At 43.2% G+C, this 21,232-nt stretch overlaps 1 protein-coding gene across 10 annotated transcripts in view; it reads right to left on the reverse strand.

Moving 5' to 3' along the window:
- Window positions 1-21,232, reverse strand: part of FAM13A (family with sequence similarity 13 member A) — a 134,703-nt gene that overhangs the window by 40,328 nt on the left and 73,143 nt on the right. For 8 of the 10 annotated variants that reach the window (XM_014944040.1, XM_014944047.1, XM_014944030.1 and 5 more), the window contains one exon: window positions 10,239-10,280. In XM_014944040.1, coding sequence (XP_014799526.1) covers window positions 10,239-10,280 — 42 coding nt within the window. Of the gene's footprint in view, window positions 1-10,238; window positions 10,281-16,486; window positions 16,503-21,180; window positions 21,227-21,232 lie in introns of those variants that run through there. The other 2 variants (XM_014944057.1, XM_014944063.1) reach the window with 2 other exon arrangements.

Here is a 21,232-nt window from a genome sequence, read left to right on the forward strand (position 1 = left end):
AGGAATCTTCTCTCCCACGGTGACATGGAACATTTTGACAATGCCAATACCCTGAAGAATTAATTTCCCTGTCACTCCCTTGCATTAGGCCAACATCTAATGGAAAGTATTTCAACTTTCACATCACAGCTTTTTTTTGTGTTATTCTGAGCTTTCTGCCACTGCAAGTTGTTTTAGCCTCATCACAAAAGTCCTTGCCTTTTGAAGCCAACTTGAAAACATATGCACTATGAAAAGCAACTTAATGTTTAAGAATTTTTACATCTAAACAGAAGACAAAGGCAAAACACAGGCTTTGCACAGTTCTCCTGCCCCTCTCTGATATTCATGTTCTTTGCTTCATATTTTTAAAAATAAAATGTACGCTCTCTTCTTTCCCTTTTCCCCCTCAGTCTGTTTTCAGGCTCAGGAAGAGCTGACATGACTGTAGGTGCCATTGCTTGTGCTTAAAGCCCTTCTGAACAAGCTGATGTGCCACCTCACACAGCTGTCACTGGTTTCCTTCCTCTGCACAGGGCCAGGTTCAACCTGGCCAAGCTGAGTTCCACCCTGCCCCCTATTCCCCCATGTTGACTCAGCTCTGCAGATAAGGTGATGCTTTTTGCCTGTTCATCACTCCTGGGATCTTCTTTAAGTCAAATAAGTTACGGGCGTGGGGGTTTCATTTGGATTTATCCCTGTATCAGCAGAGGAATTAGCTGTATGATTGGCTGATGTATCCCAATAAAATGGCACTGTGTGTCCAGGGGACAAGGCAGGCTGGATGCAAGATGCCCTCCCTGCCAAAAGAGCCATTTATCACCTTCAGTCTTTACCGGTTTCTCCCAAACTGTTTCAACGCAGAAGAACCAACAACAGCTGACCTCCTTTAACTAACCAAAGGTTTCCTCTCTGCTTCCTTGAGAGCACAAGAAAGACATGGACCTATTGGAGTGGGCCCAGAGGAGGGCCATGAAGATGATCAGAGGGCTGGAGCACGTCTCCTGTGAAAACAGGCTGAGAGATTTGGGGTTGTTCAGCCTGGAGAAGGCTCTGGGGAGACCTTATAGCAGCCTTCCAAGCCTTCCAGTACCTAAAGGGGGCCTACAAGAGAGATGGGGAGGGACCCTTTATCATGGAGTGTAGTAAAATGACGAGGGGTAACAGTTTTAAACTGAAAGAGGGAAGATTTAGATGTTAGGAAGAATTTTTTCACTATGAGGGTGGCAGGGAGATAAGTTGTAGATGCCTCATCCCTGGAAGTGTTCAAAGGCCAAACTGGATGGGGCTTTGAGTAATTTGGTCTAGTGGGAGGTGTCTCTACCCATGAAAGGGGGGGTGGAATGTGAGGATCTTTAAGGTCCCTTCCAGCCCAAACCATTCTATGATTTTGCATTTCCCTGTACAGATTCAGTGCTATCTAAGAGGTCACGACGCTCTCAGATTGTAACCACTCTGTGGCTTTACTGGGTTCAAGTGCCACTTGTGGCTGAAGGCAGGCGACAGAGGACAAGAAGGGTAAACAAGGGGCCACTACAGCCAGTTTAACAAAACCAACAAAGCATCCTAACTCATGTAGTGAAGTACAAACACCCAGCTGCAAATCCAACTCGTAATACGCTTCAGCTTCTTCCAGCTCAGCCAGCACATTCCCCTTGGTGTGGGGCAACCACACACGCACCCCTTCCCCTCCCAGCTTCACTCAGTGCTCACCTCCAGCCCAGGAGCTGTGGGTGGCACAGAGTGAAAGGATTTCCCAGTATATCCCACATCACCTGCACAGCACCCGAGCAGTTGTGCCATCGGATGACTTAATGAACAGAAGACACGCAAACAAGTTTTACTTTATTATTACAGACGTGCAATCTGCATATAGGGAAAAAAAATAAATTGCAAGATCCCTCTCTTCCCATAATCTACCGGATGGCTTTGCAATTTGAAGTGCACATTTCAAGCACCCTACTTGCTTTCCTCTTCACTTACAGGAACCACTTGGCTCGAAACTATTTTATAAAGAGCTGGCCTCCCATGGGAGATGGATGAGCAAGCAGGATGCTAGTGTGACAGGCTAAACCACGTTATAAGATACAATTCACACGCTGGCTATCATTCCTACATGCGTGGGAGTAACTTAATATTGTATCAACTTTCTGTAATATTTACATGCAATCCATACTGAGCGAGGGTGTCTTTCATATCACACCTTTCTTCTCTGTTTTTATATCAGGAAAGTGGTTGTGGAGAGGGAGATAGGATTGTTTGGATCTAGTTTTTTTTAGAAACATCTTTAGGATGTAGGTATATCTATCTACCCATCAGACAAGACAGAAGAATCTCAGGAAGCAGCTCTTCCCTCTATTTCCAACAGGATTAATACCGTGCAAAAATAAAAACTCCTGCTTCACATAAACCTAATGAAAAGTGAGATACTAGACGTAAGACTTCAGGCTGTTAACTCCACCTGAGGTGTTCAAGGCCACTATCTGCAAACCACTTGCATCATTACTGAAAACACACCAGCTTCTTTCCACAAAAAGTAGTAAAAAGAAGAACCAAAGGATAAAGCTGAAAAAATATCTAAGTAAAACACCAAAAATTTTCAGAACCCCCTCCCAATACATTCTGTAGTTGACACCGATTCAGTTTTAAGTCCATTAACCTTGCTAATTCATAATGACATGTATCTGCATAACAGCTACATTGTGGTATCAAGAAAAGCCCTACTCAGACAATATAGATTCTGTTGGAGAGCCAGTAATACAGTGATTTTCAAACTGCTGACACATAACAAGGAAATATGTATACAGCTACATGCCAGCTGAGTGGATGATTACAAAATTAAGCTCTGACATTCTGATTTCATTATATTTCCCCTCTAAATATGGTTTCCTTGTATAACTGCATAAGCTTTATTCTTAGCCCTGTGATACATTTAATGCTCTTTTATTAGCCCCTTCTCAGTAGATTTAACATCAGAGATTTTCAAGATACACTAAATTCCTTTTAATTCCACAATTGATAGCTTTCCTTGCTGTTTTGTTTTGAAGCTTAATTTTAGTGCATTGCTAAACTGCTTGATTTACTCTGCACCAACCTTGTTTACACCAAGGAAGTTTGCATCCAAACCAAAAAGCGGAGGGGAGAGGGTTACACAGTGGCTTTAGGATTTGCAGCTGCCCGGGGACAGAGTGGGAGGTGCTGGAGCGTGTTAGCAAACTCATGGAAAGGCACAGCCCTGTAAGGATTTTATAGCCCAGAAGAGGCGGGGTGCATCCTGTGGGGTTTTCCAAACTTCTTGGGTGGCAAAAGTCGCTCTGCTGTAGGATTTATGCTTCACAGAGCAGGCAAGGTGAGCGGAGCCCGGAAAAGCCCTCCTGGCATGCCTGCCTGCACTTTGCTGAGTAAATCATGTGGACCACAGGAACTCATGTTCTGCTTGGGTTATTTTCTCCTCACGTCTGTTCCATTTCACCAATACATACAATTATCTCCACAGCTAGATAATCTTTATTAAATTACGAAGCTGCTGCAAAGCACGCTGAGAAATAGCGACTTTTGATAGAAATTAAAGGTTCTCCTTGGGTGACAAAAAGCAGCAGGAGAGTTTCCCAGGGCTGGGGACTTTTACTTTCAGAGACCCAGCCACAAAACCCGCATCAAGGCACACAGCTGTTTAGGGAGCTACAAACTTTTGAACTGGCTTCCTATGACTCTTGCACTTTTCCTTTTGGGAAGTCTGACCTCTAGCACTTCCCAGTGTTGTCTAACTTGTTTACCAAAGTCTTTTGCTCACTTTCAGAGGTGCCCCACCAGCTCTGGATAATATCTTGCTTCACACATCAATTAAACTCTTACTGCATGGTCTCTTCTCCCATTTTGCTCCAACCTGAATTATGGGAGGGTGGCATTTTCCATCACGTTTAAGCACATTAAATCATAGAATGGTTTGAGTTGGAAGGGACCTTAAAGATCATCTAGTTCTAACGCCCCTGGCGTGGGTGGGGATGCCTCCCACTAGACCAGGTTGCTCAAAGCCCCATCCAGGGATGGGGCATCCACAACTTCTCTGGACAACCTGTTCCAATGCCTCACCACCTTCACTGTGAAAAATCTCCCCTGCCCCCTCTAACTAGTACTCTAGGTTTAAAAGATATGCCCTGAAGTGAGAATTCTCTCATGCATCCTGTTTGGTTTGCATTGGGCATCTTGTGAGAACAGGAGAAGAACTGAGTTGGATATAAAACCTTCTATTTTTATTTTTTTTTATTCAAGGCACTATTGAGAAAAATGTATTAGCATCCAGGTATTAAAAGAGCAAAGTAAAAACACCAACCAGAGAAAAATTACTTACTGGCGGTGTTTTCCCAGATTGGGCTTTCATTTATGAATTCAATGAATTAATTCCTGATCATACCTAATGGCCTAAATCATACACTATACTTGCAATCTGGAACTAAGGCCAAGCATTGCTGAGATTTATTTACAATCTATCTGCTTTACTCAAGAAACAAAGCTTTTTTTTTTCTGTTTTTGTTTTTTTTTTAAAGCCAAGCACAGCAGTAAGAAAGCCTCAATAGACACAAAAACTTTTTAGCATTTTGCCATTCCAGCAACGTAGAGGATGTTTAGATGGCTTTGACATTTCACATGGGAAATTTCTGAAGTCCTCATGAAAATATTATTCCAACCCGTGACCTAAGAATTCCTTTTTCATAGGTATTTATACAGTCTAAACACTGTTCACTCTTCACAACTGTTGCACACTGTGACATGCAATGCTTCAGGCTCACATGGGATCTATTTTAAGACAACTACTTCATTTGACATACATTCCCCAAAGAGATAGATTGTGTCTGCATACTAAATGTGAAAATAATGAGTTTAAAAATGAAGAGATGTGCTTTGGAATGGTACTGGAATGTCCCATCACACAGAGGACACGCAATGTTTTCTCAGCACCTTCACAATTTCACAAGCTCAAATCCAATTATCCTTCCTTTAAATGTGGTACATTATATTTGACACTGCCTTCTTACTGTGCAGAAATATAACCCCACTAAAAGCAACTGTCTTGTTTTCTTCAGGATTCCTGCTGTTTTTCACTTGCGCTGGGATCACCCTGTACGATGGGTGCACACTGACACCTACTGCTTGGAGCAGAGACAACCCTGAAGGGGATTCACACACACCACCCAATTTATGGGTGATATTGGATAGCTGTGTCTGTGCAGGTTCCTCTACAGAGAAGGGAAATGCTCCTCAGACCCACAGGGAAGCTGGACATCACAAGCAGGGGTACCCAGCAGCCTGGCATCTATTTTCTTTCAGTGCTGATGTCACAGGACATTAATGTGCATCACACAACATAATCATGACTTGTAAAAGGCCCCAGGGAGCTCTTATGGCACATCCCCCACTGAGGAGGAAGCATCCAGTGGGAGGGTGGCCAAGCAAATTTCTGAACAGGCGTAAAATCTACAACAAGATTTTTTCAGTTTCTTCGGGAAATTGACCTGAGAACAAATAGAGTACAACATTTTACCCAATATACTACAGGCTAAAAATACTTGACTTGCATTATATGAAAAGAGTTGTCTCAGATCACAAGTGCTGTACTGAACACTGCCAACGGGATATTAGTACTTCAAGAGAAGTACTAAAACAGGTGAAATTGTCCAACGCCTTGCCCTGCACTCCTGGATATCTAATGAGATTTTTGGCATTGCTTGTGATGTCAGCTCTCACCCCAATTTCAATTTAATGCTCTGCACGTTAACGAGGAAGCTCCACACTACAAAGCTTTTGCTTTCTTCCCCTGCAATATCCCTCTGGTTTATCTCAGGATGCAATCATCAGGAAACTCCTCTGAAACCATCTACGTGACTAACGTCAAACCTAAAGCATATACGCCAGCACGAAGCACGTCTGCAGATGCCCCATCTTCTAAATACTCATTGCACACGTGGAGTAGAAGTGTGCTTTCAGGGAATTGCTGTTGCCAGATGCTGCTTCATTACCTGAAACTGCTGGCTGTTTCTCAGTCCCGATTACTCAGTCCAGCTGGCATGCAGTGTCTCATTACAGAATTATACAAGGAGCAGCACTACAAACTTTTTTAACACCATCTCAACTCCCTTTACCACAAGGTTTCATTACAAAAGGTTTTGGAACATAAATGCCCTTCAGGCACGACTCCTTAGAACAATCAAATCACCCAGCAAGGTTTTCCTCTTCTTTTAACAGCCCAGAAATCTCCTTGGCTGGTATTGAGCACAGCTGAGTCAACAGATTTTCTTACCAAGGATAACAGAGAGGGAGAGGATAACCCTGGTCAGCAGCAGGTGAATGGAGTCAAACCTCAGATCTCGCAAATTGGTCAAGCGCACTTCATCCTTGCCGTGCCCAACAAAAGAGGGCTCCAGCTACAATTAATTTTCTGCCCATATTTATTCATAGCCTGCTTGTATACATTTCCTCTTGCATCAGGTATTGTTACTTAACACAAACAACCTTTCCCCTCTGTCTAAAACCCAGTTCGTTTGTTACGGTAAATAAGCTTTCCCTGCTGTTTTCTTCATCTTATAACACGATCTGCCAATCTTTAATCTTCACAAATCTAATGCCATTTGAACACGAGTTACTGGAAGTATATGAGGCCGCATCTGACTCTTGTACAAAAGCATCCATAATTCCTCTAAGTACACTGAAAATACTTCACTTTATATATATCCACTGTCATGCAATTACTTCACCTTTAATATTTTCATCCCATGCCTCCCTTCCATCCTTTTATGAACAAGTATGCCCACGTCCTTTTCTTCCCTTGCATTTTAGTCTGGAGAAGAGCAGGCTGATCAATGCCTATAAATACTTAAAGGGTGGGTGTCAAGAGTAAGGGGCCAGTCTTTACCCAGTGACAGGACAAGAGGTAACTGGCACAAACTTGAATATAAGAAGTTCCATCTAAACATGAGGAGGAACTTCTTTACTTTGAGGGTGGCAGAGCACTGGAAAAGGCTGCCCAGAGAGGTGGTGGAGTCTCCTTCTCTGGAGACATTCAAAACCCACCTGGACATGTTCCTGTGCAACTTGCTCTAAATGGACCTTCTTTGGGTTGGACTAGATGATCTCCAGAGGTCCCTTCCAACCCCGTATCATTCTGTGATTTCCATACACAAGGAACTCCCCTCTCATATGATGAATTTTCATTATTAGTCCTGAGATGTATGACTTTATTACCTATGTTACTATTTTTCATCCTATATATTTCATGCTTATCTTTATATGTATCTGTAACTATCTCAATCATCCTATATCACATATCACTGTCATATATTGTCTCCCAGAGGACACCCCCATCCATCCACTCTTCTGCTATAAGCCAAATTCATAAGCATGTTTCTATTTTATTAGGCCAGTGCCTATGAAAGAAAAAAAAGTCCATGACACTTGAGGAGTTTGACTAGCAATTTTCCTCCTCTCGTACCAGCAATACCTATAGGTCTCACTCCCTTCCTACCCATCTTTAAGCTCTAGTACTAATGCTCATTTTTTCCATACAGATGGCATGACCAAAGCACTTTGCTGACATCAGACAGATTAGGTATACTCCTCTCCTTCCTCTCTCTGGAAAATCTCATAAAAAATAATATGGTTGTACCAGTATCACCTCTCTTGACAAATCTACGTCACATTTTGCCTCATTTACCACTTTCATACTGTTAATGACTGCTTATTCCCTTACAAAGCACCAGTAGTAATTAATTCTATACTTGGTCATGACTTGCCCAATGTCTAAATGAAAAAAAAAAAAATCACAACAAATTCACAACCCTATTCAGTGCCATTTTAGGAAATAGTTTATCGGTGGCATTCTGACAGTTCTGACTTGAGGTTAAGACCTTGAGCATTTGCCTTATTGTTAAAAATAACACCCAGGGAAACATCTCCATTGCTAACTGGCATGGTACAGCACTGAAGAATCAAGTCTCTGGTTTGATCCGACCAGAACTGGTTTACGGAGGGACACAATGCTCCTTCAGTCTGGCAAAAGCCAACTATTACGCAGTGTTTGGAAGCTAAAGAGCTCTTGTTCCCATTTAATTAATCTATTGTGTAATTATCTATATGGAACTGCTGTATAAACGCAGCAGCGACTGCTCTGTACATGCACATTCATGATTCACTTGAAAGACTACTTGAACAGTATTTCAAACTATGTGAGTGTGGCTAGTAGCAATGCAAATAGATTTGACCATCAAATGTCTAAAGTTGACAGTCTCCCCTTCCTTTTTCATGATGTGAAACACAATTCCTACGTATGTCACGCACAGCTCTGGGGCAACAATTAGAACTTTCAAAGCTGCACAGAAAAAAACTGGCCACCCACTCAAGTTCTCAGTTGCTGAAGCACCATGAATTGCCCAGCCAGCACCGGCTCTCCTGCCAAATTAACTGCACTTGGCAACTGACCTCAGGAGCACACATTTTTGATGTGTGATAAATAGCAGCAAGACTTACAAGCTGTTAGATTTATTTACACGTAATTGTGTCTCAGCAATGTTACAAGAGACGCGAGGTTGGCATGAAGCCTTATGTTGCAAGGTGTGCTGCTCGCTCTCTGCTCCTACTAGCCATTTCTTCACTTTCCAATTACGTGTTTATTCCTGACTGTTCCCTCCCTACTTGCAAGACATATTCCCATGGAAAGCCATCCCTTCATTCCAATGGACATGCTCTTCCTTTGCTCCCCATTAAAATATGCCCATGTTTCTATTTCAGATGTCCAAATCTGCTTCCTCCTTCTCAAAAATGTCCTGCTTTGACGCTAGTTTCCTCAGGTCCACTTCTTGCTCCCCATTCCCTCAGCAATCCTGACAAGATCAGCTGAAGAGAATCTCCTTCCTGGATCATTTTTCTATGATCCAGGAAAGGGCCCAGAAGGGCAGTTGTAAGCAGTAAGACAAATGGAAATGTAATGAAAGCCTGTAATCATTTGAAGGTGACTTTTCGCCAGAAAGAGAAACAAAGAGGGGGGCTATATTCAATTGAAAGACCGTATGAGAATTTAAACTGGGGAAAACTTGTGACAGTGGTGTGTATGCAACCACAAAATTATCTCCCAAAGGAAAAGGCAGAACCTCCTCAGACAGTTTGGAGCTTTTGAAGCACAAACTAGGCAACATCTACACAAATACACTGCAGGGCACCATGACGAATCAACATGAAGGCAGACGGACAACACCATGCAACCAGGCTAGTCCATGAACAGTTCACTGACCCACATTTCTGCAGTTTTAATGCAAGTCTCCATATTAACAATATGCATGAAATGCACACTGTCTGTAGTTTGTTAGAAAAATTCTCTAAGAAAAAACCCAAGCTACAAAGATAAATGGGAATACATGCAAGAGAATTAACAAATTGAAGAGACTGGTGTTAAAATTCCAAATATCACTGCTCTCACAAAAAGCACCACAGGGATTTCTTTTTATTTGTTTAAACTCCGCAGAGATCAAAGAACCCAATTATAATATCTGGCCCTTCCTCCTATGCAGTCCTTCACTGTTAATTGCCCTGGCTCCTGTTCTTCCACTAAGTGCTAATGAAAGCACTGGAATGGAGCCTGCTACTGAAGCAAGCAGACCAAACTTTCACTGGTGTCAACAGAATTAGGCCACTTTTACAAGCAGTGACTTTGCTCTCCAGTTGGCAAAACAAGAAATGCAATTTGTTGGGATGCTGTGGTGGGAGGGTGATTCCCTGCGGGCAGGCACGCCGGGGGCCCGGCCACTCTCCCGCTTTTCTGGGCTGCAGCAGCGGAGCAGGGGCTGTTTGGGCTGCTGCTGACTCACCAGCTGGTTCCTGGTTTCTTTCTGAGCAGCACACGCTGCCAGTTCCTCAAAGCGTGTGGCAGAAATCTCTCCTGGGCTACAGATTATAAGATACTCACGATGGGCATCTACGCTACATAATGAACTGAAGAAAAGAGGAAACTAATGTCCGCCTTCTAATTAAGAATTTACAAGACTGGCATTAAAACTCTCAGCCTCATCTCTAAATACGAAATCATTTCAACAGAGTTTATATCTCTGAAGACTCATTCGTCCCACTAGCTGAGCAATTATTACAAACTTAACATTAATCTTCAGTTTGACTACAGTCTGTTCAATATTTCTGGCATCATTTCCCACACTTAACTCCAATAACAAATCTATCCCACACAGAAAAATAATAAATTAAAACAATTGAGTAAATACCTCACATAGAAGGGTGACATAGGCCGCTCGTCTTCTTGAGAGCTAAAAACAAAACATATTTTTTAAAGTTAGTATGCAGTTCTGTCTTGTATTTGCAGTTCATTTACAGCAAGATACTCTTCAGCAATAGAGATCACAGAAGTGAAACAGTAACACCTGTTACAGAGGCAACACTCAGGGCTGTTCCATCCTCTGGTCGTACTCATGGAAGTAAGCTCTATGTTACATTCCTTAAATCCTGAGAATCCAACTCATTTCTCAGTGTCCACAAACGTGGTGTAACAGATCTCCTGCTAGACAGCCACAAGTTACTCTGGCTCTGCAGCAGTGCCAGGACTATTCCCATAGCAACAATAAAGTATTTTGCCAGCAAAACCACCAGAGCCTTTTGCTGTCTGCTGTTCCAGAATTAAATAACCTGCAAAAGTTAAGGAAAAAAAAACCAAATGACATCTCGAGAGACCAAGGAAATGGCCATGGCTATATGCATGAGGCTAGGAATTCCCCAGTTTATCACCAATTTGGCTATGCTGAAATCTGCCTTGGCTTAAGATCAGGGGCTGCCATCGGCAGGTGTGGAGCTCCCCTGGCAAAACGGTCTTTCAGTGGTCAACTGACTTGGCCCAAACAAAACTACCTGGTGTGTGGCCAACCAGTTCCCGGATCCAGCTCATCGTGCCTGTGCTGGCACAAGGCAAGAATGAGCTGCTGGGGTGCTGAAGCTGAAAGGTGTGGTGGACTGATGGTTTAAGTCAAGACTGTGCTGCTGCAAGAAGGGGTTCAAACGAATTTCACCTAGTCATTCCAACCAGGTAAGTGGTTGGCCTTGCAGGACATTTAAGCCTTGTATCTCTCCAGAGCAGGACAGTCATTTTCCTCCAAGCCTGCAGGAAACGCCACCGAGGTCGATTAGTCCCCAAGGGACTTTTAATACGGTCAGCAAGTTGGGCAGAAAAGATGGGAAGCTGCATAAATTACTTTAAGCAGAAGGAGAAAGGATAACATCCTGCAGGTGCTGGACACCAAGCACCTCCCCGCTGCTTTCCCACTGTTCCAGCAGCCTGGGACTGCTCCAGCACTCAGCCATTTGCCACAGGTACTCAGCCACGGGTCCTGGGCCACTGCCAGGCTGCGAAGACATCCCTCACTTTTGAGCTTGTTCAGAGGATGAGAGAATATGGGAGAACACTCTGAGAAAGGTGAGTTCAGCTTCAAACTCAAGTTACTCGGGCGCTTTGATTGCCCCAGCATCTCAACCAACTTTCAACAAGGATCTGAAGTAGATCAAGCCTGAACAATTTTTGAAAAGCCAGCCTGCATCCATTCATCTATTGAACTTTGAAGGATTTTATTTACTGGTTTACAAAAGCCTCTCTAAGCACAGAATAAAGGGGAAAGGAACATCTCCATGTGTTCTGTAGCTAGGAGATCAAATACCCACAGGTATCTTTTGCAGCTTCCACCAGAGCCAGCAGGAAGCTCTGGCCAGCAGCCAGGCAAGCACCCTGCTCACACTGAATATAGCCAGAGGCAGATTTTGCCATGGCTTGTTTCAAACCCCGCCAATGTCTTAACAGATCCACAAATATGAACGCCAAACTCATCCTGGGGGGCAGAAGCATGAGGGAGGAGGCAGGATGCAAGGGAGTCAGAAAGGCCAGGAAAGCAGACAGACAGATGAGCGAGTCGATGTGCCAGAGAAAAATCACAGGTATTTAATTCTGCATCATTTCAACCTCCCCACTACAGTACGCAGAGATTCATAAAGAGACAACTGTGGACATCTACAGAAAAGTCCTTCCAGCACGCCATGCGGGAAGCCCGAAACACTGATTCCAGGGTAACACAAAATACCACAGACCGGAAGGAAGAGAAGCCGCTTCCGAAATCAGCTCAGTCTGCCAAAACTCTCGTCTCTGTAACGCAACACTGCCTGGGCAGGCTGCACTCGGCGGCTGCTGGGGGAGCACCTCCCAGCCCCGGCCAGCGCAGGGATTTCACTGAAGTTTTTCACTGAATTTCTTAGAGTTGGAAGGGACCATAGAGATCATCTAGTCCAACTCCCCTGCTAAAGCAGCATTGCCTAGGCAGGTAACGCAGCTGCCTGCGTGTGAACCCAGGTGAACATCATCTGAAGGGTCTTTGTAAGGAACCGCTACGGCTTTGGGACAGCAGAGGGAAACGTGGAAGTGCCCATCACTGCCCTTCCCAGAAGACGACCTGCAGTCTCTCAGCTTGCATGCATGTTCTCTCTTCATTTAGCACTTACAAAATATACTTTAAAAAAGTTTGAAGAAGCTACTTTAAACTCACAAAGCTGCTGGTAAAGTTTTTTATTATATTCACTTCATTATGTTAATAGCTATACTTGTCACCTCAATACAAACAAGGCCCAGTGGCACGCACAAAACATGTTTTCTCTCACTCGAGAAAAGCTCACAGCGCCATCAAGATTTCTGTGCATCAATGCAAGTCCAAATGACAACACCAAATGCTGGTTTGTGTACAAGTGGCAGTTGTCAAAGTCACACCAAACATGCTTTCTTTTCCATCATAAAACCTCTTCCTCATTTCAGGGTTTGTAATTAACTTCCAAGTCATCGAAGCACAATGATACTGAAAAAAGCCCAAATAACTTTCTTATATTCATACTCCCACTAGCTGCTTTGACAGATCAGATGGAAAAGTAGTATTCAACAGGGACTCTGAAACCTCTTGTATTTCCTTCCTTTTCTTCCACAGCTGCTCCACAAGTTCAAGCAATTTTTATATCTGTACAAAAAAAGCCATTATCCACTCATGCAAACTAACTCAGGGGGAACAAATATTTTAAGAACATTAGCTGGGAATAGGGGAGAAAAAAGCTCTAGAGAAATCATAAACCAAACACCAGTTTCATTCAGATCATCATGTTTCAAAATTTCACATGGTCAATAACAGCTATAGCTGTGCATGACCTCTCTTATGCAATAGTGCTTTGTAGTTTTGCATGTGCAGCACTGATCTGTACTATGAAATCTAGACTTCTGAAACACCCATAAAAATCTTTTAACTTGAAAAAGATCTCCTGCACCTGAACAAAGCACATCATGAGTTTCCTCCTGATCATTAAAAACAACATATCCTAAACATCTTTCCCTAATTTCATGCACATTAGTCAACTCATCTGTGCAAGCTGGAAGACATAAGCTGTGTAAGTCACGAACACATTTAAACCAGCTATTCTACATAATTCACAATCCCTCAAATTAGATGTGTGACCACCATGCCCTACTGCAGTCACTTAGTGCACAAGGATTCTGCTTTGATTAAAATACTTTATGAAACAATTCATTATTCCTACTGTGCTTATGTTATACACACAAGCACAGATTAGTATATCGAAAGAAATGAAAATTGTGTGAGAGAGATTTTAAACCTGTGTATACCTCATCACACGGTTTCGGATATAAAAGAGACAGGCAAGCAAGAAAATGTACAAGATATGAATCATAAATGATCATCAGTTGATATTACACAACAAACAGGCTAGAAGTTGGTTTAAAACCTTGCACTCAGAATTCTTTGTCACTATCACTCACACCATGCTGATTACAAAACAACTGCTTGTTTTTAAAAGGCCTTGTACTGAGGGTTTATTAGCATTGCTTTCTATCATGTAGCCTTTCAAAAGAAAATGCTAGAAATCATTAAGATGTGTTTATCATTTAATTGTACTGTACTCAGGCTGCATAGTTCCTCTTTGGCTAAAGGAGTATACGACACCTCCAGAAAGAAAGGAAAGCCCAATACCTGGCACAGTGACCTGGCAAACCAAGTCAGCCATCTACAGTATGGAGCAGTATGGAGAGGACAAGTCATATCTTATATAGTATAAACTTCCACCTTGCCCAGGAAAGAATCTATGCATTAGGCAAGCAGGTTTTGTAGTAAATTAGGGGGTTCTTTGTTTCGTTTTTGTTGGTTTTTTTTAGTACCCTCACAGTTTTGTCCAGCTTTATATATGCTTATGGCCAGAAAGTACTGAACTGATGAAATAACTTAAAAAAAAATAATAATCCATTATTTATTCAACTATCACCAATTACCCGGCCAAGGAGGCGAGTGCAAAATACAGCAGTCTCTTTCTTCTCAGACATATACATAGTTCCCCTAAGAAGAGGGATTAAACAGAAATGAATTGCTCTTTCATGGAATACTTGGGAGAGCGATTTCTCACACTCCTAAAGAACACCTAAGTACCTGATAACTTCCTCCTTGCTAAAAACCAAAACAAATATCAGCCAAACTGAAAAAACTTGTTCTCTTTATTTTATGGCTAAAGAAGTAATATTGTTGCTTGTGACCTCCACTGAGCTAACAAAGAAGTTTGCCAGACTGGACGGAACGCCAGCATTGCCCACCAGTCAGTTTAGCACATCTTAGGATTTTCAGGCACATGTATTTTTACAGCATTTACGCAACGCATCCTTTCTGTCTCTGAAGAAGGAAATAGGAAAGCTTGGGTGAAGTCTAACTGTTAAACGATAAATTTCCATTATAGAACCACAGTTACCTTTTTTTGCCTCCCCCTTTTGCAACAGGAATGTTACAGGCAACCGTTCACCCATCGCATTCTCAAATACGCAAAGATGGGTTTCCTTTTTTCTTTTTTTTTTTTTTTTTTTTTTTTTTTTTTTTTTTTTTTTTTTTTTTAATGTCTCATCTTGCCCTTCAGAAAGAGCAAGGGAGCTGCTGAGCCTGTTCCAGAGTCGAAGCTGTAAAACATCCGTTCAGATGGAGAGTTCCCAAATTGTCCACACGCATATGGGATACCCCATATGGTATATGGACACCCCAGGTCGGAGGGTGCCTCAGGGCCCTTTCCCCTTGTTTTATTTGCATTTAGTTATCAGCAGTCCTTCCCTACTGGCTTGCTGGCACTGGAACCTCCACTGTAAAGCTACCGCTGCTTTCCTTTCCTCTTTTCATAAGTTAAACGAGACATTTAGTCGATTAAATAAAATTAAAAAAAAAAAAAAAAAAAGGGAGTTTTTTGTTTCTGGTTGTTGTTTTTTTTTTTTTTTTTACAATCATGAAAATGTACTTTGACTCAAGTGTCAACATTTTGCACCAGAGATGAAGGGTCTAGACACCGGCAGGGTCATGCTGCTCAGCCAAGGTCATGTTTTCCTAATGCCTTGCCATAGCCTCTATTTGTTCTGACCTCAAAAGTTAGATAAAGAAATGGCTCGCTTTCTATTCCACCACAGATATTCTGGACTTCAAAAGAAATTAATTATTTTTTCAGTGAGAATGCTTTTTTCAGGCAACATGATTGCTGCTTCTAATTTTAATGCAATCAAACTAAAAGGCATTGAAAATTCACTCGTGTCAAATTACTAACAATATCAAAAGTTAATGCAGCTTGGAAGACTAAGCTTGGGTTACTTGACTTCAAAGTTATCTACCTCCTGTTTGCTTCCCACCATTTAGAACCACTGTGCCACCTTGGATTAACAGACACGCCATTTTTCCTATTGCAGGGCATTTCAACGATATTGTTTATTTATTCTGATACTTATAATCAACATTAACAACACTAAAAACGGCCTCAAGGAAGCCTCAATTTTGAGGCCACAGTAGTGCTTTTTGCTGAATGTCTTGTCTTAGAAATTTTAAGCCCTTTCCCCCCCCCAAGTCATTTCCCCATAAAAGCTATTTCAAGCTTTTGACAAATGCAAGATTGAAACTGCTCATGAAAATTTATTGCATACTTATTTTCTCAGTAGAGTGATTTACTCATAGTTTGTGTTTCACAGCAGTGGGTAAAAGGTAATGTTTTTGCAAATGAGAAGTAGCAGGGAATATAAGCTTCTTCCTTCAAATAAAGCAAGAATATTGAGGTATGTTATGCAAAAGAAGAATAATATCATCCTTGATGCGTGACTAACCATAAATTTAATCTAACATGATAACACTGTGGTGATACAATAGTCATCACTAAAAGTCAGCATTTACCATCAATTGTTGAGCAATGCCACCCTTGCTCTATACCCTTAATCGGAGGGGCAAAGAGGAAGAATGCACTATACAGTAACTATCTAAGAAACAAATGTTTAACAACTATTTCTCAGTAAGAGTTATTTCCATGCAAACATTTGCAGTTTCCCTGAAAAGTAACTTTTATAGCCAAAACCATAACATGTCATTTCAGATGTTTATGTCCAGTCTTCACAACAGTTACACTTATACCTAAACATACTTACCACTGAAACCAAGTTAAGCTGATGCTTAAGTACCTGCGTAAGCTACACACCAAATGCGCCACATGTCAAAATACTAGGTGGACAGCCCGGCTTCTTTATTCTGAACTCACATATTCCACAAAATATCTCCAATATCTTGGGCGACGGTGGTATTGGTTTAAATATTAATCTTCAAAGGATCCCACTGCCTCCCCCAAAGCCACACCTTCAGCAGCGTTTTTCGTGAAGATCTCTCAACTAAGTTCTGCCTTAAGCCTGCGAGACCAGAGCGTGCAGCAATGTAACTGCGGGGCTGTAGGAAGGGATTCCTTTGGGGGAGAGTTCCCTATAAGCCTTTCAAAAGCATGAGCTGCTGTGTCCTGTTTCATCTGGCCTTCAAAATGCCAATATTAGTATATCACGGAGACAAGCTGTGGTGAATACGAAGGATCACTCTGTCACACATCTGAGGAGCACGTACTATTTCTTGTTCTATTTTCCACAGCCAAGATTAAGGTACTAGCCTTTTAACTCTAGGAAATGCTAACATACAGCACAGCCATACGCATAGGGAATATACTGCATTATTCACAGGCATAATGGCGCAGGACACGTGAGGGGCACTGAGATTGAGGCACGCTGCCTGAACGGGAAAAAAAAAATATTAAAATACACTGAAGCCTTTTTGCACACCTCCTCCTACTTCAAAGGCACATCAGGGAAGTACAGGCTATCCCATGGCAAACTGAAATTAGCAGAACTTCTTGCTGATTAAATGCCACTGCGAGCAAGAGGCTGATTTTCCATTTATATTAACCTATCTGAATCTACTGGAACCCTTGACAGCGTAATTTTGTATAATTATTTTCTACTCACTATCCTCCTGGATTGCAAATATGTTTATCTTTTCTAAAATGACGTCAATGTTAAACAGCTTGCTTTTGTTGTTTTACTTCTTAAACTAGTTGGGGCTTATTATGAAAGACAGGGCAGTGTCTTTTCTTCTGCTTGTGGTTTGGCAGTAGTCATCACTAGGATAAAACTAGAAAATGGGTCGGAAAGAGGCGGAATGAATGTACCAGCCAAAGTCTCACCTCTTCTCAGAATTTAACAGTGTGAAGTTGCATAACGCACACATACCTGTTGCATTATAATGGTGAAGAACTGTTACTAGGTAACCAGCAATTTCGATTTCAGGATTGTTTGTTAAAAGCTTGCACGCTTCAAGTAAAGTTATCTAAGGGCCCAGTTTTTAGGTAAATATTCACATTTTCTTGCTTAATCAGGTGGACACCCCGGGGGCAAACACCACAGAAAATTTCCACATGAATTTTCTTTTAGTCAGAGCCCCCCACCACCACCCGTCCCCAGCAGTACCCAGGAAAAGCTTCCCCAGGCTCCTACACCCATCACGTCGCAGCTGTGACAAGACAGGGTACCCAGCTGTGGGTCAAGCGTGAGCCTGAAGGCCAAAAATTCACACAGCATTTTGTAATAGGCTATGACTCTAACTTGAGGACGACAATAACCACAGGTTTGAATTGCTCTTCATTCTTCACCCAGAAAAAGAAAAAGAAACAATCTCAAAGCAAACCAACCAACCAAAATCAGGTACAAGTTCTCTCCACCCTCAGTGAACATACTTCACTTTACATACATATTCCAGAACATACTTCACTGGGGCTTGTCAAGCACTCCCAGTACCTTGGGTAGAAAGTGATAACAAAGTCCAAAGGATCAGACTTCTTTATGATACAACTTTACACACACAAATGCTCACCAATCTGTTAAAGAGAACACAGCGGCCATTCCAAAAAAAAGGAAAATATGGTGGAATACAAACAGTGTTCTCAGGCTAAAATACTCGGTATTTGTAAAAGACCCCAAGCAAACAAACCAGAAAGGTAAATCAAACAACCTCGATGATGACTGCAAGTGAGCAGACAACTGTTGCTGGACAGGTTAGAAGCAGATCAGTCACACTCCTTACTTCTACTAGACGCACTTTCTAAAAATATTTGTGACAGCTTCACCCTTCCCTCTGCCTTCATTTGTTCCAGCAACGTGCAAAGCCAGAGAGAGGCCACTGATCACAAACAAGGCTCGAGTGTGTACCTGCCTTTCTTATCTCCTACGGAAACTGGCAGATGCGATTGGCAAAGGCGGCCGCCAGAGGTTTCAGCTTTGCATAGCTTTTGTTAAGCCTGCAATAGACTAAGCTAGAATAAATGAATTAAAACATACATTACCAGCATTAGTAATGCTCTAACTAGGAATCTAGGTTATTAAAGTAAGCTAATGCTATTCAGAAAACACGTTCACCTGTTAGCAACAGACAAGAAGAATTACTGGTGGGTGCTGGAAAATTAAGTAATGCAACCCGTGTGACATTCACAGGTGCCTTTTACAGTGCCCAGGCAATATAGTCCCTATTGCAGTGGAGGGTTCAACACATTTGGCCTTCCACCTTTTCCCATGCAATGAAATAGAACCCTGATGTCCCCATTGTTACTCCCTCGCAGCCAGGCCACCGTATCCCATCATGTGCCATTCCGCAGACATCTATATATAGCATAAAATGCCACTGTATAGTACACATGGCTCTATGCAAGCACATTATATGATTTTTAGGAAGCCATACTCACAGCTTACGGATACCTTGGTAGATACAATACTTTGCCCACTCTAGTGACTAATGCTATTTAAATGTCACAGCTTCTTAAACAGAGACTTTCTCCCTCTCCCAAGTTTTACACACCAGCCACACAGAGATGCATTCCTATTGCAGGAGGGTTTCAGTGGCAGGCACAGCATGGTCAACTCGTGGCCCAAAGAGAGCTCAGAGCGGGACACCTGTAGGTGGGAGGGGGTTTATCTGCCCAGGAAGGGCACCAAGCACGATCACTGCTGGCAGCTCATTCGCTTTGTCAAGAGGGGAAGATGGATGCTCCCAGTTTGGGAAGTGCCCCAACTGCAGCACCTGGAGGTTGCCACCAGCCCCTGTTGCTTTAGACCCAGCAACATGGTTCATGCACTGAGAGGTGTCCATGCCCACAGGTGGAAGAGCAGCATCAGCCTGTCCACCTCACAGGAACCACAAGCACGTCGCTACCCACATTGGTACCAACCACTATGAGGCATCACCTTCCTGAAGCTGAAACATATGCTTGAAGCCAGCAAGACCCTCCTTCCACAGTAAAACTCTGCACTAAGAAAGGAGGAGACAATGTTCCAAGGGGAAGATCAGGAAAATAAAGGTGCAGCCTAGAGAATGCGGCTGTTAAGGGATGTGGGAGTCTGTGCTTGTTTGCCCCTAGGTACAAAGAAGCTTAGGTGCTAAAAGTACAGTATACACATCCTAAAAACAGATCAAGGAGATGGGAAAAAAGCCAGAATTTTGTGAATAATCTTTTTCTAATTGCAAAGCTCAAACAATTCTGTACCCTCCTGAAGGTTTAATGGGAGCTGGAAGAAAAATCTTCAGTTTTGAAGTGCAGAGTGCATTTCTAACTGATCGAGAGTTAATCCTTGCAACAACAAAAAAACCCAAAGAGTCTAATTAGAGCTACCCTGTGAAACCTATCTTCCCCTGGGGTGAAGAGTCAAGATTGGCACAATAACAAGCGCTTGGTCTGACTGCCGCTCTGACAGTCACAGATCCCCAGGAACACAAAAAGGTTAAAAATACTGCGTGAGCCTTGCCCTTCAAATAGAAACGATGCACTATGACTACTTCTTTAAGACATTCAAACCACATTTCTGATTCTCTGCAGTCGCCAACATGGAACCCCGCGACTGCATTACTGCAAAAGAGGCTTCCTCCACATCTATCTGCAGACAACCCGGTGCTTTATCAAGGCAGTAACGGTCTGTGCAGCAATTTCGGTTACTATTTCATCGTATCCAAGTAAGCAGCAACTCCGCAGCTTCTGCTGATACAGCACCACCCCAGTGCTGAAATGGCACACTAAATTCCGTATTTACTGCTTTGTAGATTACATAAAGATTGATAGTCAGCCCATTCAAATAAGGCTAAGGAGGTAGGGAGCGCGGGATTTTGCGAACTGAAAGCCCAATCAAAAAGGAAAAAAAAAAATATAATAATGACTTAGTAATAAGGACTGTGCACACACACACACCCCCTCCCTGCCCCAGTGGGCATGTCAGAAGCCTGACTGCAGCTATCCCTGCCTTCCCGTGGCAGGAGCACATGCCAGCACGGGTAGGCACTCACAGCTGGTGCTGAAGGGAGGTGTGTCTCCACAGCCTGGAAACACAACAGCCCTTTTCCTCCCCAAACCAAAGCTCTCGCCCATGCCGGAGGTGGGCTGCCCGTAGGGGCAAGCCCGGGGAGGGGGGGGCTCCCTTCCAGCACGACAGCCGCAGTGAGGCGGCGGGAGGGAGCGGTTCCCCGGGGCGCAGGGAGCCGCCAGACCCCCGCCGGGAGGGGATGGCTCAATCCCTACGAACCTCCCCGCAAGGAGAGGGCTGCGTGGATTTGGGGGCGCTACATCGATCCCCCCCTACCATCCTCCGCAGGAGGAAGCCGGAGATCTCCCCCGCCCCCGGAGCCCCGTTAAGACGCTGGTTACGTTGCCCAGGCAGCCGGGCCGGCAGGGCCGGAGTCCCGGTTCCCCCCCACCCCGTGCCGAGCATCCCGGCACCAGCCCCCGCATCGCCTTTTGGGCCGGGGGCTACCCCGGCGGGACACGTACCTCTGCAGGGGCATGACTTCGCAAGCCATGCTGGCCATGGGGCCGCCGTCCG

The sequence above is a fragment of the Calidris pugnax genome, unplaced genomic scaffold, assembly GCF_001431845.1.
Source record: "Calidris pugnax isolate Ruff unplaced genomic scaffold, ASM143184v1 scaffold15, whole genome shotgun sequence".
Classification (NCBI taxonomy): Eukaryota; Metazoa; Chordata; class Aves; order Charadriiformes; family Scolopacidae; genus Calidris; species Calidris pugnax.